Here is a 17,405-nt window from a genome sequence, read left to right as displayed (position 1 = left end):
AAGCTTCCTGGGTGGGCCCCAAAAGTGGCGGTGCCAGTCTACCTTGCCCATCTTTCCCAACTCTCAACACTGTCCTAAATCAGTCCAGCTCAATAGCAAGGGATGGCCAGGGATGGTGCTGTGCAGGGTTTAGAAAGAACTCTGTGGCAGCTCCCCAGGGCCCCCCCCAGCAAGTTCTGTCACTTGGCACCAGGGCACTCTTCTGTGCACATGCTGGGGTCTCCAAGGGCATTATTCCCCACGGGGATGAGACACCAGAGCAAGCTCATCACCAATGCCAGCACTAGCTGTCTCTTCTGGGCCATGAACAATTCCTTGTAGACTGTGTTTCCCAGAGAAAGGGGAACCAAGTCATGCCTATTCCCACCTTTGTGGGTTTATCAGTGCTTTTTGACTCTACCATTGTAGGTCCCTGGCTGAACCTCGGTGACTCCTGGGCTCCCACATCTGATGTCTACTGAAACAAAAGGGTCTTTTCTCTGTGTTTTAATTTTTCTGTCTTTTAATTTCTATGTGTTGCTTCTGGTGCTCCACTGGTCTTCTTTGGGAAACTTTTGGAAGGCCACCACATGAAGAAATTGAACACCAGTACACACTGAAAGATTGCCTCTGATGACATTTCTTCCCAGCACTGGACTAGCAGAAGGCACTAAATACCCAAAACCATCTCCCAGCCTAGGCATTGGCTGTGTCACCTTGTGGGAAGAAGACATGTACCTTCTGAGGGGAAGAAGAGCTGTGGATCATCTCAAGATAATGGAACCATCTGCACTAATTTGCAAAAAGTGTTTTTTGAAATTTTGCTGGGTTTATCCAGTTTCGCTGGGTTTCCACAGGACAACAAACCCCCACACCTCTGATATTATCAAGGCTCAAAGATCAAGCCTTCAGTCTGGTGCAGGCTGTGCTCCTCAACTACACACTATCTAGCAGCTACCTCCTCAAGCCAGCTCTGACACTCACAGGAGTTATAACCCACAGCAAAGTGTTATCTATAGACACAGTACGTTATTTTTAACCCCTGTTTTGACACTTCCCTGGTCTATTTCAGTAGGCATTTTGGCAGTTATCAGATAAAACAGAAGGATTATTGTTCTAGACTCATTCTTTAGAGATGACTAATATTTAACACATTAGTCTGGCAGCATTTTAGCTAATAGGTCTGCTTTGTTGCACTAAAAAAACCCCAACCCTATCTCATAAGTTTTCCTTCATAAAAGAAGCAAAAACGCAAAACTAACTCTTACAGAAACACCAAGCATGCTGAGCTCAGTTGAAAGTAAACCTCAACTCACTACTTTCAGGACCTCATCCAGTGTTTAAAATACAGCATTTAAACTGCTGATTATCATCATGCCTTCACTCTTAGCAAGGACATCCATGAAGCACAAGCTCAATCTTACCAGATCCTCTCCTTCATGCCTAGGATACTGACAAACAGTAATCTGTCACAGCACCAATCAAGAACAAAAGGGTGGAAAATGGACAACCCATAAGAAGCACAGAGAGAAGAGTAACACTACGCTACTTCAAAATCCCAGATCCTCCTTCAGACTTGCCATGGAAAAAAGAGTGCAAGACTGCTGTCACAACTGTGGTCATGGCTGCAGTGGTCTGTGGATGAGGCTTCTTCCTACCTGCCTCCAACCTCCTTTTACTCTATGCTCACAGCACAAGTACGGGAGGCAACATTAACCAGATCAGTGGCTAACACTCTGTAACCATTTATTGCCTACTCCCTTTCAGAGAGGAATGAGAGTGTGGTCTGTGAAGAGGACAGCAGAGGAGCGGAGCAAATGTAGGTCCAACACTGCTGCAGGTGGTATCTCACCTGTTACTCAGATAGCAAAAAAATACCTGAAAATTAGTACTAATACTGCCAGGAAGAGGAAACAAAGAGAAAGCATGTATCTGGCTTGCAGTTTGGAACTGTCAGCCTCGTGGGCCTCACTGGCTGTTTGTCCCACCTTGCTTTTGGCACCAGGAGCATGCCAGTGCTTTGTGCCTCTCCCTGGTACGCAGAGTTTTAGTTCCTGATCCTCATCTTACCTCCCAAAGCATTGTAAAGACCCACTGAGCTTTCCTCTGAGCTGGACACTTCTTGATTTCTCCCTTTGCCCACTCTGTGCTTCCACAGCTGCCCATGGATGATGGCCACTTGCCCTCAGGTGGTGCAGATACCAGCTTCCCCAGCTCTCCCTTGCTCTTCTGCCATAAATATGGCCAAATCAAATAGGAATGGACTAGGAACAAAATGTAATTGCTTCCAAGCTCATTAAGTGTGAATCAATATGTATTTTTAAATCAACATTCTGCACAGCATGTGTCTTAGTTTAAGATAAATTATGGGGTGGAGCCTGAGAAATGAGCTCCCTCCCTTTTAGTTTTAACCACTAGCCTTTCACCAATAAGGAGAAGTGAATGCAAGAAGGTATAAGTGAAAAAATAACAGTTTACTAAAAAATACAATAGCCACAACCAAGATAAGAGTAGTAAGCACAAGGTACAAAGGTACTGAATCCTGTGGACTCCCCAGGAACAAAGAAAACAAGATGGTGGAGAAGCCCCATCCCAATATGGAAGCCTCCAAAGAAGACCACGTGGCCCAGGGGACAAAGACAGGATGGTGGAGACGCCCCACTTGGCTCAGCCTTCCCCCTGCAGTGTCAGTTCCCTGGGACTGGCACTGCCTGGGGCAGCTCCCAACCTGCGGTGTCAATTCCTCTGCTTCTCTTTGGCTGGCTGGACCCAGTTGCTTTGGGCACTGCAGTTCTGAGTTGCTGCTGCTTTGTGGGGAAAGAAAACCGACTCGCTGGGCACCGAAACCCACAGCCCTGGCCCCAACAGCTCCAGCTCAGCGCTGTGGCTGCACATTGAAACAGTTTTTGGATTGAAAAAACGCAGTTTCTTGGAGACCTGTGCTCAACAACTTCCTTGGCATCTCAGCAAGAAACAAGAAAGACGACTCTGTGTGCATGTTCCCTGTCTCTTAAAGGGATCCTCTGAACCTCCTTCCTCCACAGGAACCTACCCCTCCAGGGTAAAACACTCCAGGTCCACTTCTGGCCCCCAGGTCTTAAAGGGACATTAACACAAACTGCATGGATTGATGTAGAGGAAAAATGGAATACAATACACATTTTTTGGGTTGCCCAGGTAAAAAAAATACCTTAGCACACACAAACCAAATTATATCCGAAACAGATTGTACCAGTTAAACAGATGGTTAGATCTACTCAGGGTCTTTCGAAAATGAGAAGAGCCTTGGCATATGTCCAATCCCAGGCAGATCTCAAGCGGTATGCATTTTAGCATTTCTTTGACAATGAAGCTTCAACCAAAATATTCCAGTCTGGTCAATGTATTTAGATCAGAGATTAACTTATGCTCCAGTAATAGCAACACTGGCACATTTCCTACCACTCAATTTTAGTAACAAGCTGAAGTTACCACAAAAATATACAAGGAGAAGTTTCTTTCATGATTCAGTTCTTAAAAACATACCAATTTATTTAAATCAGTTAAAGCCAAAAATTGGTAGGAGTGAATCTGGATAGAAATATTTTATGTACGTGACTGACTGTGCATCCACATGGCTGCCAACATGTCTAACAGCAATAAGAAAGTTTAGAAATTAAGGCGAGTTATTAGTTTTTCCTCTTCAATTCTCAGTTATCATAGGCTCAGTCTTACCTTCTGATCCAGTTCTGACACAGCTAAATGTATTGTATGCACTCATGTGATATTGGCCATTGCTCTGCTGCTCCACAGTTTGCATTGAACTATGATCAAGTAGAAGACACCTCTCCTCTAAAGACCTCATTGCACTGTTCAACATCCTCACGAGGGAAAGCAGGGGAGGTACTGGTTCTTCTCTCATGATCAGTGACAGGACCCAAGCAAATGGCATGAAGTTGTGTCAGGGAGGCAGAGGTTGGACATTAGAAAAAGATTCTTCACCCAGAAGAATCTGCCCAGGTGGCTGGGCACTGGAACAGGCTCCCCAGGGAAGTGGTCACAGCACCAAGCCCAGCAGAGTTCAAGAAGTATTTGGACAATGCTCTCAGGCACATGGTGTGACTTGGGATGTCCTGTGCAGGGCCAGGAGTTGGAGTCGATGATCCTTGTGGGTCCTGTCCAACTCAGGATATTCTGATTCCGTAGTTTCATAGAGGCACTGCGAACCTTTGGTGTCCCAAAATGGAGCCCAGGATTTTCAGCAAGCCCATTTCACATATAAATAGATAAAATATTTGGCTCCTACCTATTAATATAGTGAGCATAAGTCTCAGATATGGAGTGTATTTTACTGCATCATGGTTGCCACTGGAATTGCCAGGAGGGTCATTATGCATGCTACTGTGATGTTAACAAGGTCTCTATGCATGGGAAAAGACTTCCTGCATACTGGGAATGTCATGCTGTTGCGGAATAGTCAGAGAACTGCTAGACACCACTAGTGTTAAGCTACTGTATATTCACCAGGAGGCTACCAAATACACCACAGATTTTTTAGCCAACATTGTTGAAAGTCAACTGAGTTTTTAAAGCTATGAAAAGCTGCAGAATAAAATTAAGTTAGCATAAAAATTCAACAGAAATTCAACATTGGTTTCATACATGACAGAAGACTCAACTTTATAGCTTTTTACAAATTAAGGTATCTCTCTCTGGTCAGCAGTTTTACCATACATTGCATTTCACAAAAGGGAGCAACACTACTGCCAGCATTAGGCTAACCTGGAGGGAACTACCATGGAAGGCTTTGATCTTGCCAGTGAAGAGAGTATCTCCAGCTTCTTGAAGAAACAGGGGATAAAAAGTGCCCTCAGGCACAGAAGCATTCTGAGCAGCTAGACCTAGGAATTTCAGATACTCAAGTATGCTAAACAAAACACTCCTCTATGATTCAAATGTAACATGCACTTTGGATGACTCAAGATATACCCAAATCCTATAATACATGATGCAAGCTATATTCCCTGCAGATTGAGGAAGCACACTTAGGTTCTCCTTGAGTGTGCCAGCAGAAAATTACTTAGAATGTATTTTTATTTTATTAAAACTTATGTAGCTTGTCCTTTCTTTGGTTTGGGGTTTTGTTTGTTTGGAGTTTTTAGTTGTTGCTCATTTGTTTGTTTTTTAAATCTCACTTTCCATTGTTATGGAAAAGTAATTCTGGAACAAGCTTACCTCAGTTTATTGCTTGTTTTGAGGTAGTCTTGTAGCAACTAAGCACATTACCAGTGGATAAAAAGTAGCACATACATAATCTCAGCTTTTACAAAGTGGCTTTTTATCAGACTAATTGGGTTTAATGTACAATTTTCTTCATGCACACAAACCAGCCTTCTAGAGTACTTAGGTTTAACTGCTAGACAATTGGCATCAGCAATGTTTATGAATAATGTTGTTATCAATTAACACTGCACAAGTATTTTAGAAAAATGGAAGTTTATTCATCTTTCAATGGCTCAAATAGCAAATAAAAGGACAGGATAAGGCATCAGCCAAGACAAGTTTTGTGTGTCCAGTGGCTTCATAACACCTCGGTTCCCAGTATGCAGGTTCCAAAGCAAAGTCACAATGTTAGTGGTTAGACTCCCTGGCTAAATAGACCCAAATGAGTACACAGTAAGATGAAGACTGGCTTATATTTGCCAGTTACATGAGTAACTTTTATTCTGCCCTTGGCAGTGTACTAAATGCACATACAAAATTCCTACTGATAAATATTTAACATGACAAATACAACTCCTAAGACTTGAGTCCCTAAAATGTCTGGTAGCATGAAAGTTAAGTATTTGTTACCTAGTTTGCTTGAGCACATTTTAAATTGTCAGTTATAGGCTTATACATGTATAAAAAGTGTAACACTTTGTGGAATTGATCTAGCCTGTCTCACCCCAGAGGAGTCCAAAACCCTCAAAACATTCTGGTATATTTTTAGTTAAGATGTAGCACACTAACCATGTGCTAGGTATTCTTGTTGTTCTGAAGCAACTGAGGCAGTATGCTTTGTTTGGGGATTTTGGATGTGCATGTTAAAGGTTTCTGTATTGCAAAGCACATTTGATTGTTTGATATCAACTTTAACTAGAAAAAGTAGCTACACTGTTCCCCATTTGAAAATCAACATAGACTAAACAATACAAAACCTGCAAAGAGCTTCAGCATAACACCATGTTCCCATAGCTAAGTATTAGGAACACAAAATAAATTAACCAGAATTTCCCGGACAACATCTTAAAACACATAAGCGCTACTAGATCAGCCCCACTCCACCCAATTCCAGGGAGTTAAAACCCAAGGAACATCTAGACAAAAATCTATGCGCAAAAGTTTCAAGGTACCAGCACGTTAAATTTTAAACAACCATTCCAGGCTTAGATGTGCCATAGGCTTATGACTTCAGTCTTATGTGTGTTCTGACCTTCTAGTTTCAAGATACCATATTCTCTACCAAGTTATACATGACAGAATATGCTCTGTATCATTCACAATACCAGAGTATGGCACACATTTAAAGAACAGACACTGCTAGCAGACAGCTAGTGAGTGAAATCATCCATGTAACTGCACTCCACAGAGAGGGCAGTCTCGCACTGATGCGCAGGGACAGTCTCCATGCAACAGAGTTGAAAATACACCCTTGATTAAGCAACCTACTATGTTTGGGTTTTAAAATTAAGGCATATTCAAATGTTTCAATGTAAAAGATTACATCGCTCTTCTAAGTTAATCAGGTAATGCAGAACCACATATAGTTTTCCTCAACATAGCTGTTCGCATATACATTATTCTTTTCTAATTTGCATAACTCCATGGCAAAACAGCTGCGTACTGCTTTGTTAGGTATTGTGTTCACAATTGTAATTTTCAAGGCAACAGAAGACAAGATGAATTGACAAATACCAGTGATAAAAAGTATGCTTTATAAGAATCCACAAAGTAATACTTTGCTCCTCTGTTCACTATTAAAGAAAAGACTACCTATGAAACACTACATTCAGAAGAAATGTGAGAAGGTAGGCAATTATGAAATGGACTCAACTTTGCTTCTCTTGAAGCCACATAATTTGTTTTCAGTGAATTTGACTTTCAGGGCAGCTCCAAATCATGCTTTTAGTGGTACATTACATTTTCCAACATGTTAGGGTAATTTCAGTCACTTCAGCCTTCAATGGCATGCTTATAAATTATGGTTTTTATTAGTATGGTCAGGGTAGGAAAGGAATCCAAGCTTTTGTTTATAAAATGCAACATCTTTCTCTGATCCTCTTAGCTAGGCTTTTTCTTTTCTTCTTCCCATTCTTTTCTTTGCTGTCTTCCATTTTTCTGGCTCTAATTTCTCTCATTAAATCAAAAAACACCTAAAAAAGATGTAAGAAGATAAATGCAAAAACAATCACAGACATGAGTTAATTTAAGCTATCACTGATACCCACTTCAGTTGTTTAGAATAGAATCAATTATATGCAACCAGTTTGAGCAAACAAATATTAATCCAACAAATCTGACACTGGTTTTGAAGGCCAAGTTGATATGATGCAATCCTGCTTGTTTCATGGCACCATAACATTCCCCTGTCTTCTGATATTTGCTTATGAATCCTGTCAGACAATTTTAAACAAGAATTGAAACAAGGGTCTCATCACCAGCAAAGATTTTCAGATGTTGTATGTACATACTACTGAGGAGACTTAAGGAAATCAGTTTACCTCTTGAGTACTTTAAGTGATGAACTGCAAAGGTTGAAAAAGTGCAACATCCAATTTTAGAAACATACTAATGGAGCAGTAGCAATACACTGAAATGTATGTATCGTATGCTGCATGATGCAAGTCTAAGCACAAAGTGACTAGGAAAAAAAAACAACCCAGCATTTCCTTTAAAGCCAAGTTCTCAATCATACAACTACATAAGCAATTTCTTATATCAGGTAATCTTGGCTGCAGCTGCCATATTACAATCTTAAAGTACACATGAAGTTCACTTTCATCAAATGGTTTAGTAGGAAACGAATGTGACAAAGTTGGAGATACACCACTGACTTACGTGAGACAATCCTACTGACAGACAGTTAAGGCTTTATGATTGGACTGCTTAAAGCTACTTTACTAATTTGAACAGCAGATTTTGACTTGACTTACAGAAGGTTACAGCAAATAATATAGATACATCTTTATAATTTTACTGTATGAAATCAGCTGAGCAATTCTGTAACTTCTCCCTCAGGAGAGAGTCTCTAGATACCCTACCACCCTGAGAACACCCAGTCTCTCAGAAGCTAAGCAGGATCACACGTGGTTAGTACTTGAATTTTGAATGGGAGACTCCCTGGGAATATCAGGTGCTTTAGGCTTCTTTTTTCAGCCCTGAGATGAGCTCAGCTGGTCAGAGCATGGTGCTGATAATGCCAAGGTCATGGGTTTGATCCCTATATGGGCCATTCACTTAAGAGTTGCACTCAATGATCCTTGTGGGTCCCTTCCAACTCAGAATATTCTGTGATTCTGTGATACTCTGAAATTTGAACTAAGCAATACCTCTATGTCAAGGGACTTGATCCATTTCTGTGAAACATGGACAGTGCAGGGGCTGAAAAGCTCCTCTGCAGAGCTCAGTAGGTTTTTATGACATTAATCTCATATTGACTGTATGAAAAGTATCAACCTTCATCACATGAAATCCAAAGAAAATCAATGGAACTAAACATTTCCATCAAGAAATGAACTTGCCTCTAGATTTTTAAATGTGTGCTAAGCTTCTTGTATTTAAATCCGTGCTAATGGCAAGATGCAACTGTCAACTTGCTTAAGTTATATCAGCTATAACTGATACGGTACAACAGTAGCTGTCTGGGATACATAACCTTCTGAGAAAATGTTTAGTGGGTCATTGCTGCCAAATTGAGTGGAGGCTGGCTGTGTTTTTCTCAAGTGAGTAAAATCACTATTCTGGAATTCAGAGAGGCCAGATTTCTTATACAATAGCAACCCAAATTTGTGTAACAAACTCCAAAACTTCATATGCTTCAAGTAGCTAAGAATACCCAGTATTCACTTGTGCCAACAAGGCCTCATTTATGGGCTGTCAAACCTTAAATCTATACAACACATGCAAATCTGGATCCATTATGCCATCAGCTCCGAAAAGAAACCTGGAGCTCTCTGGTAGCTTACCACGTATGTGCAAAGGCTATTGACCCAAGAGCTATTGAAAAAATATATTACATGCACTTTTTTCCCCAGCTTCTAAACAATAATGAAGTGGATTTGAAGAGCTGCAAATTTTTACAACTGTAATAGATAGCTGTTAACTGCAATTACTAACCAAAACTAAAAGATGTGTTAGTTCTTAACAACAACAAAAAAATCAGAGCTGTATTCAACAATGAGGATAAGTTCTGCTGTATTTGACTGACTTAAGAACTCAGTGCTGTTCTGTAGGGTAAATTACTATAGTACTGAACCATCAGTTTCTTCAGTAAGATAACTGACAGGATTCAACCAACAGTTGAGTTTAAGTTATTGCAGAAGAGAACTTGAATTACAGCTCTCATACTGCAATTGACAGCTCATACATACAGATTTACATTAGAAAATTTTTCACCAAGTGCAGGTGCAGCATCTGGATCAGGGCAACCCCGGACATGAGTACAGACGGGGAGATGAACTTGTTGAGAACAGCCCTGTAGACAAGGACTTGGGGGCTTTCATGGGTGAAAAGCTGGACATGACCTGGCAGTGTGGACTCACAGCCCAGAAGGCCAATAGTATCCCGGGCTGCAGCAAAAGAAGATTGGCCAACAGGTCAAGGTAGGTGATTGTCCCCTTCTACCCTGATCACATGAGACCTCATCTGCAGTGCTGTGCCCAGGTGTGGGGTCCTCAGCACAAGAAAAAACACGGACCTTTTGGAGTGGGTCCAGAGGATGCCACAAAGATGCTCAGTGGGCTGGAGCAGCTCTGCTATGAAGACAAACTAAGAAAGCTGGGATTATTCATACTAAAGAGGAGAATGCTCCGGGGAGATCTTACTGCAGCCTTTCAGTTTTTAAAGGAGGCTTATAAAAAAAATAAAGACAGAAAAATACATCTTTTTACATGGGCAGCTTGTGATTGTTCTTGGGGTAACAATTTTGATCTAAAAGGGGAGAGATTTAAATGATTAACTGTAAAAAAATTCTTTATTGTGAGGGCAGTGAGGCACTGGAAAGGGCTGCCCCTTCCAGAGATGTTGTGGATGCCTGAGCTCTGGATGTGTTCAAAGCCTGGTTGGATGGGGCCCTGAGCAACCTGATTGAGTAGTGAGTATCCTTGCCCATGGCACAGGGGTTGGAACTAGATGATCTTTAAAGTCTCTTTCAACTCAGACCAGTGATTCAATATGGGATCAACTTTGTCAACAGCTCTGAAAGGTTGGCACATTGCACTAAACCTACTTATTTCTTTTGCCACACATCTGTTACTCTTACAGTCTACTAGGCTGACAGTTATTCTGAATTGCAAGAACTCACATTCTTGCTGAAGCACTTACAACTAATCAGCATTTTCTTTTTTTGAAGACAAATATTCTCTTTATCTTATGAGCTTCTGAACCAGGTCTTATCTCTGAAAACTCATGAGGCACTTCTAGGCTTTTCATGGCTTTTTGGGTTCATCCACTCTTCATTGAGACAACATACAAAGAGGCAGATAGTTAAATGAGGGTAGGGAAGGCTCAAATCTCTCCCTTATTTGCTTTTATAAGGTGATTTATTCTGACTGAGGATCAGAAAGTATTTGTCACTGTTCAGAAGCAGACTGTCCTCTAGTTACAGAAAATGCAGTCAGTATGAAGTCCAGGCCAAAAAAGCTGACCCAAGAAAATTTTATCAGGTCTTGTGTCATGTCTTGGATAATAATAATGATTCCTTGAAGTTTAGAATGGAATAAATGTGTTATGCCTAACATTTTCACTGTTCTACAAGGAGTCACCAAGTCATGTACTCCTTGCAAGCTAAGGAAGAAAAGTATTTGATTAAAATTCCACGAAATTAATGCTAAAATTAAGAACATAAGGAGTATGACCCATGAAAAAGAGGGATAAAGTAAAAACTGATGGACAGATTGTTTAAGAGGCCAGTTATTACCTTGTCAACATTAGCTCGTGTTTTTGCAGAGGTTTCCACATAATTAACATTCCACTGATCAGCTCTGTTTTTTGCTTCCTCTACAGAAACTTGCCTTTTATCTTCCAAATCTGATTTATTACCAACTAGCAAAAAAGGAACATTCTCATCTTCTTTTACTCTTAAGATTTGTTCCCTGGAGAAGAAAAAAAAAAAAAAAAAGGCAGCTTTGCATAGAGTACCATTCTTAGAACACAGAAAGAAGAACTCAGACGAAATACTTTTACATCTTCCAGTGAAAAGCCACTTATTTCTTTTATGTAGTTTATATAACAGGAAATTCTTAAACTTAATTATGACATTATACAGAATGAAGACAGAGATAGACAACTAGTCCTCCAGGAAGGAAGGAGCTGAGTCAGTAAGAAATGAAAAAAATAGAACAGGATTGGTTTAGGTGAGAATTTATATTAATAATTCATTCCCTTTAACAGTGTTACTTGAGAGCATTTACCTTTGTCTTTACATTACTATTTTTGATGGCCATTTTTAAGTTATTCAAGCTTCAGTTTTACAGCTGATTCTTTCCTAACAAAATGTGCCATTTAAAGCTGATAAAATGGTCCATAGCATATCAAGAGAAAATCTCTTCCTTTCAGGAATCTTTCTCAAGTCAATTATATTCAGTCTTTCCAGAGATCTTCCTTCAATTATAAGTCAGTATACAGACACAAGCTGTATATGCATCAGATTTTTAAGGATAGACCCTTCTACTGTACTTACTCCTAGGATGAAAGGTTTAAAACTATAAATAAAACTCAATACTACAAATAGTTTGGTATGTAAGTCCTCGACACTTTAAAAAATAATGGAAGTTCTCTTCTAATTGAAAATGCATTAATACTATCAGGAAGAAGAGTTGTCTCAGAAAAGATTATTCTGTATTTTGTCTATGAAAAAGTGAGTATAAAGTTAGTTGTGAAATGTAGCTCTTTATCATGGAGCAATTTCTGAAAGATTGACAAAAAGCACAGAGAAATAGATTTCTTTTGCTGGCTGAGGGGAAACCAAATTTAAAGTTGAAGGGAGAGAAGCTGAAGACAGTTAAGTAATTGCTATTCTTAAGGGCCTTGATTTGGTATATGGCAGGATGCTCACATTATAAAAAGCTCTGAATAGCATGTAGTCTTTGGAGGAGGCCTACTCACAGAGCTGAGAAACTGCAGATAGTCCATAATTTTTTTAAAAACTGTACATTTGAGGCAGACTGTGACACCACATTTATGTAGGAGGTAGAATTAAAAAGCAACATTTCTCCTCTTCCACACAAATATCAGTGCAAATGTTTTAAAAGAGTAAAAGTAGTTTGAATAGCCAGGGGATTAGGAAGGTGGCCAGAAGAAAACTCAGTGCATCATGGCAGTACCTGTAAATAACTACCTGTGTAAATAAGACTTCTGGTAAAAACTAGTAGTTTTCAACACTAGTTATCCAGGCAATGCTATACTGGGTTAGTGTGACAAGGCTTTGTTTGTGGTGGGTCTATAGGTGTGGCTTCTGTGAGAAGCTGCCAGGAGATTCTCCCATGTCCGTTACTGGCAGAGCCAATGCCAGCCGGCTCTGGGACAGACCCACCACTGGCCAAGGCCAAGCCAATGGTAGTAACACCTCTGTGAAAACTTCTTTAAAAAGGAAAGAAGTTACTGCACAGATACAATTGCACTCAAAAAGGAAAGGAGTGAGAATATGTGAGAGGAACAACTATATACATAGTACTAAGGTCAGTGAAGAAGGGGGAGGAAGTGCTCCAGGCACCAGAGCTGGGATTCCCCTTCAGTCCATGGAGGACACCCCATGCTGGGGTACACTCCTGGCAGGGAACTGTGGGACCCTAGAGAGACGGGTCCATGCTAAAGTAGGTTTACTGGCAGGAATTGTGACCCTGTGGGGGACCTATACTGGAGCAGTCTGTTCCTGAAGGACTGCAGCCCATGGAAAGGGACCTATGCTTGAGCAGTTAGTGAGCTGCAGCTTGTGGGAAGGACTCACACTGGAAAAGTTCATGGATAACTGTCTCCCATGGGAGGGACTCCCCAGTGGAGCAGGGGAAGGACTCATCTCCCTGAGGAAGGTGCAACAGCAGGAACAATGATGAACTGACTGTAATCCCCATTCCCTGTCTCCCTGCACTACTGGGAGGGAGAAGTTAGAGCCTGGGAAGTAGGGAGGGGTGAGGTGGAAGGTATTTTTAAGGCTAGTTTTACTTCTCATTATCCTGCTCTGATTTTGATTGGCAATAAATTCAATTCGTTTCCCCAAGTTGTGTCTGTTTTGCCTGTGATGGTAATCAGTAAGTGATCTTTTCTTGTCCTAAACTCCTCAGCCTTTCACTGTATTTTCTCTTCCCTGTCCAGCTGAGGAGGGAAGAGATACAGGGGCTTTGATGGGTACCTGGGATAAATGCCAGATCAAACCACCACAGATGCCAAACAATTTCACCATGTAAAAAGTTAATCTGACAGTAATCCAGATGACAATACTCATATTCTCCTTTGAGCTCCTTCTGAAGACTAAACAAGAAATGATGTGCCAGCTTAAAATGTAGAACTTAAAAAAACCCCACGCCATGAGAGCCAGACCAATTCTACTCAAAGCAAGGCCAGATTTTATCAAACTACCGATAGTCATTGCAGGTCTGTATGCTATTGAAAAAAATTACTTGGAGCAATGGCATTTCAGAGTATACCAGGAACCCCACTGAATAGCAGCAAAGAGCGCTCCTATTGGAGGTCTGCCATGCCAGCAGAACGAAACTCCACGAAAACAAACATCCAAGTTCTTCTTCTCACTTTCTTTAATATTTGGCTCTTAAGTAGTATGCCCTTAGACTACTCAACAGTGATAAAGGTACTTTAACTGTACCTTCAAGAGATCCAGATTACTTTTACACAGAGCAGAAAAATATATTTTTCTGAGTTACATTTCAGCATTTAGTCCTCTACGGTTCACTTTCATATTTGGATTGGGGAGAATTTTAATATCTTTACTTGAAGGGATTTTTTCTTTCATTTTTCCTGTATCAACATGTATACTGTTAACTTACATCTTTATTGGAAGGTAGGACTTTTTCTAAGGCCAAAGATCATGTACTTTGAAGCAATGGCATGATTTCAAACAGATCTGAATAGGTAATTTTGCACTGGGAGCAAACTATACTAAAGTTACAGTTCAGGGGAGCTGAACTATACTAAACTGTCCTCCATGATTGACAGTACCCAGCATAAGCGTGCAAACAAACAAGGCCTGCTCCTCCCTCTCTCAAAATATATAAACACAGACATATAGAGACACAAATTTTTAAAAAACCACCAGAAGATAAAAAATTCACTTTCTCCCCTCTCCATACCTCTTCCTTCTCCCTTAGAGATATTAAACATATTCTGCTACTTAGTGCTATTTAAGTTGAATTGTGACAGCATCTCCAAAAAGACTAATTTCAATGGGATGCAGATAACTCCTTATATTTGTTTACTTAATTTTCTTTCAAATATTACGGCCTTTCCTATTTCACTACACTTTGAACTGGTAAAACTGTTTTCTGATATCTTTTGTCTTTTTCTAAAAATACAGTAATGAGTGATTTAAATGTTTTCTCTCCCAACTGAAATTAAACACCTATAATATGCTGCCGCCTGTATAATATTCTATTACTATCATAGGAGTTTTAATATGACTCAGTCTGTGATTGAGACTGTGGTGAGCCAGCTGTCTTCTGAATGTTGCTGTGTATCTGCTCTGTGGCAATAGCCTTTCTGGTATTCAGAGAAACACAGCAGCTAAGACATCTGAAGTGGTACAGATAGCAAAGGCCTGGCTAGGCATCTGTTCAAAACATTACGTGACAACAGTAAGAGCTGCCATCCAATCTGGACCATCAAAAGGATATTACAAAACACACACAAAAAAAATCACTTTCAATCATCTCAGTGTAATTAGAATGATTATCTTGCCTTGTAACTTACCTGAAGTCTGCAGTTGCTGCAAAGGATTCCAGCTCTGTAATAGAGAAGACACAAAGAAAACCTTCTCCACTTCGGAAGTAGTTGTCTCTAATTGCAGCATAGTCCTCCTGCCCTGCTGTATCCAATATATCAATTTGGACTTCTTCCCCATCCAGAACCACCTTTTTCCTGTAGCTATCTGCTTTGGTGGGCTCATAGTCTTCAACAAACTAGAAAAAAAACCTTCATGATGTAAAATGCCTGTACAAGGCAATGGCTTCTGTTTGCACATAAGGATATAGCAAACATCTTAAATGGGTACTGTAATTAATAACAAAGCATTATGCATTTAGGCCCTGTGAAGTACATAAACAACTCGTAGTTAAAGCAGACTTCATCAGCCCAAACAGTTTTCAGGTTTTTGCTTTCCTCAGCCATTATAAGGAAACATAGAGGTAATTTCAAAACATCAGTGTCTGTGCACTACCCAAACCTCTACTTCTGGTTCAAGCACAACATCTGGCTGTGTTCCATTAAGAAATCAGGTAGTCCTGACTTTGGACATATTTGGTATCAACTTTTAAAGTACACTGAATGCTTAACTTCTGACTTTTAATAAAAAAGGATGACTTCCACTGGAAAAAAAACACGAAAAGAGAAACTGATTTTCTTTCCTCTCTTCAACAGCAGCAAAAAAAAACCATGGAAGGAATTGATTGTTTCAGGCATAATGCAACTCAACTAAGTGAAGAAGCTTTGAGCTATAACCAAGTTCCGATAGGTCTAGTGAGCAATGAAAAAATATTCCAGTAATATGACAGAGTATCTAACAGCTGAGAAGTCTGAAAAAGGTCAAATATTCTCTTCACAGGTACCTCTAAAGGGAAAATCAGTAATCTCAAAACATTTTTTTTGTTCCACTTAACTGCTGAATTTCATACCACATCACATACACTTTGACCCTTTCAGAAAATAATTGTACAAATGTAACTTAAACAACACCATGTAGCAGGCACCTCCTGAGATACCTTCTACTACAGACTCTTACCTCATCATACATAAACTGTAGTGTTAAAGCAGATTTTCCTACACCACCGCTTCCCACCATGATGACTTTGTGTAAAGCCAATGAATTCTGTCCTTTAGGTTTATTTGCTGCCATCTTTGGACTGCAGAAAATTCACAGGTATCAAATGAAAAAAATCTAGAAGAAAAATATTTCTTCATTAGTTTCTTTTCCTTCTCCCATATGAACTGATAAAGTAGATTTTTTTTCAAATCTCTACATATTTAATGACTTAATTTCAGTTCTGCTTTAGTGAAATCTAGCCGCTCTTTCACTGGAAATCATTCCACAAATTATATTGAGCTCATCTTTTTTTTTAATTAAGCAAAGAAATCCTTCACCATATGGAAACAGCATTTTGGTATGTAGTATTTTCTTTTAGTGGCCCAGTAGGTGTCAAGATTTCTTGTTTACTACACAAGAATTGAAAAAGGAAGCCACAGTGAGTCAACACTATATAAGAAAACATGATATGACAGCTGCAGGGGAAGAAAACAAACTTTTGAAGGGATTTCGAGTTTAAATGGCATGCACTAAGACACAGCAGCAAGGATTAGCTAGAGTACTTTTACAGGAAAAGCAAGCAAACTTAACATCTAAAAATATCCAGTTTCAGTAAGTCAGAAACCAAAATAACCATCTAGTTTATACAGAGTAGAAAGATTCAACTTGTCTACAAATGTATTTATTTTGTATATTTGGAGTATTTGTCTCAGTCCTGTGACTGCTTGTTTAAACACAAACCTCTGCATCTCACCAACACCAAAGGCCTCTATAACAGCTGATTCACACAGTTTAATGTACATGTGCACAAGCGCAAAAAGTAACAATTCCATTAACTTAAAAAAAAAATCATCCATGCTACAGTTTTAGTGGATCTCTATTTTCCCACACCTTTGTTTCATTCCCTACCTATCCCAATAGTAATAAAACTGTATTTGTGAATGCTTGCACCATTCTTAAAACACAGGAAAGTCCCTGTACAGTGACAGAATGCGCTCTCCTCCAGAGACTTAAGGTCAAAACAAGGTCTGAACTCCAAAAGAGACAGTGACATCTACATTATATATATAAATAAAGATTTATGGTAGCAATTAAAAACCAAATGTAACTTAGATCTTTTTTATTAGAAAACTCAAAAAGAGCACGTTCACATGGCAGCACAGCTCAGTTATATACAGAACTATCAGATAATAACACAGTATAGTAACTTGGCATGATC

The 17,405-nt window shown here is 39.7% G+C and overlaps 1 protein-coding gene across 5 annotated transcripts in view; it reads right to left on the bottom strand.

Annotated features, from left to right (window-relative positions):
* Positions 1-5,435: 5,435 nt before the first annotated feature.
* Positions 5,436-17,405, bottom strand: part of RALA (RALA Ras like proto-oncogene A) — a 28,975-nt gene continuing 17,005 nt past the window's right edge. For all 5 annotated transcript variants that reach the window (XM_017734626.1, XM_017734624.1, XM_008633827.2 and 2 more), the window contains exons 2-5: positions 16,166-16,321; positions 15,139-15,347; positions 11,138-11,312; positions 5,436-7,373 (exon numbers count right to left, since the gene is read on the bottom strand). In XM_017734626.1, the coding sequence (XP_017590115.1) occupies positions 7,251-7,373; positions 11,138-11,312; positions 15,139-15,347; positions 16,166-16,279 (621 nt within the window). In that variant the 5' untranslated portion in view covers positions 16,280-16,321 and the 3' untranslated portion in view covers positions 5,436-7,250. The remainder of the gene's footprint in view (positions 7,374-11,137; positions 11,313-15,138; positions 15,348-16,165; positions 16,322-17,405) is intronic.

The sequence above is a fragment of the Corvus brachyrhynchos genome, unplaced genomic scaffold, assembly GCF_000691975.1.
Source record: "Corvus brachyrhynchos isolate BGI_N302 unplaced genomic scaffold, ASM69197v1 scaffold94, whole genome shotgun sequence".
NCBI lineage: Eukaryota > Metazoa > Chordata > Aves > Passeriformes > Corvidae > Corvus > Corvus brachyrhynchos.
This window is presented reverse-complemented; position numbering and strand designations above follow the sequence as displayed.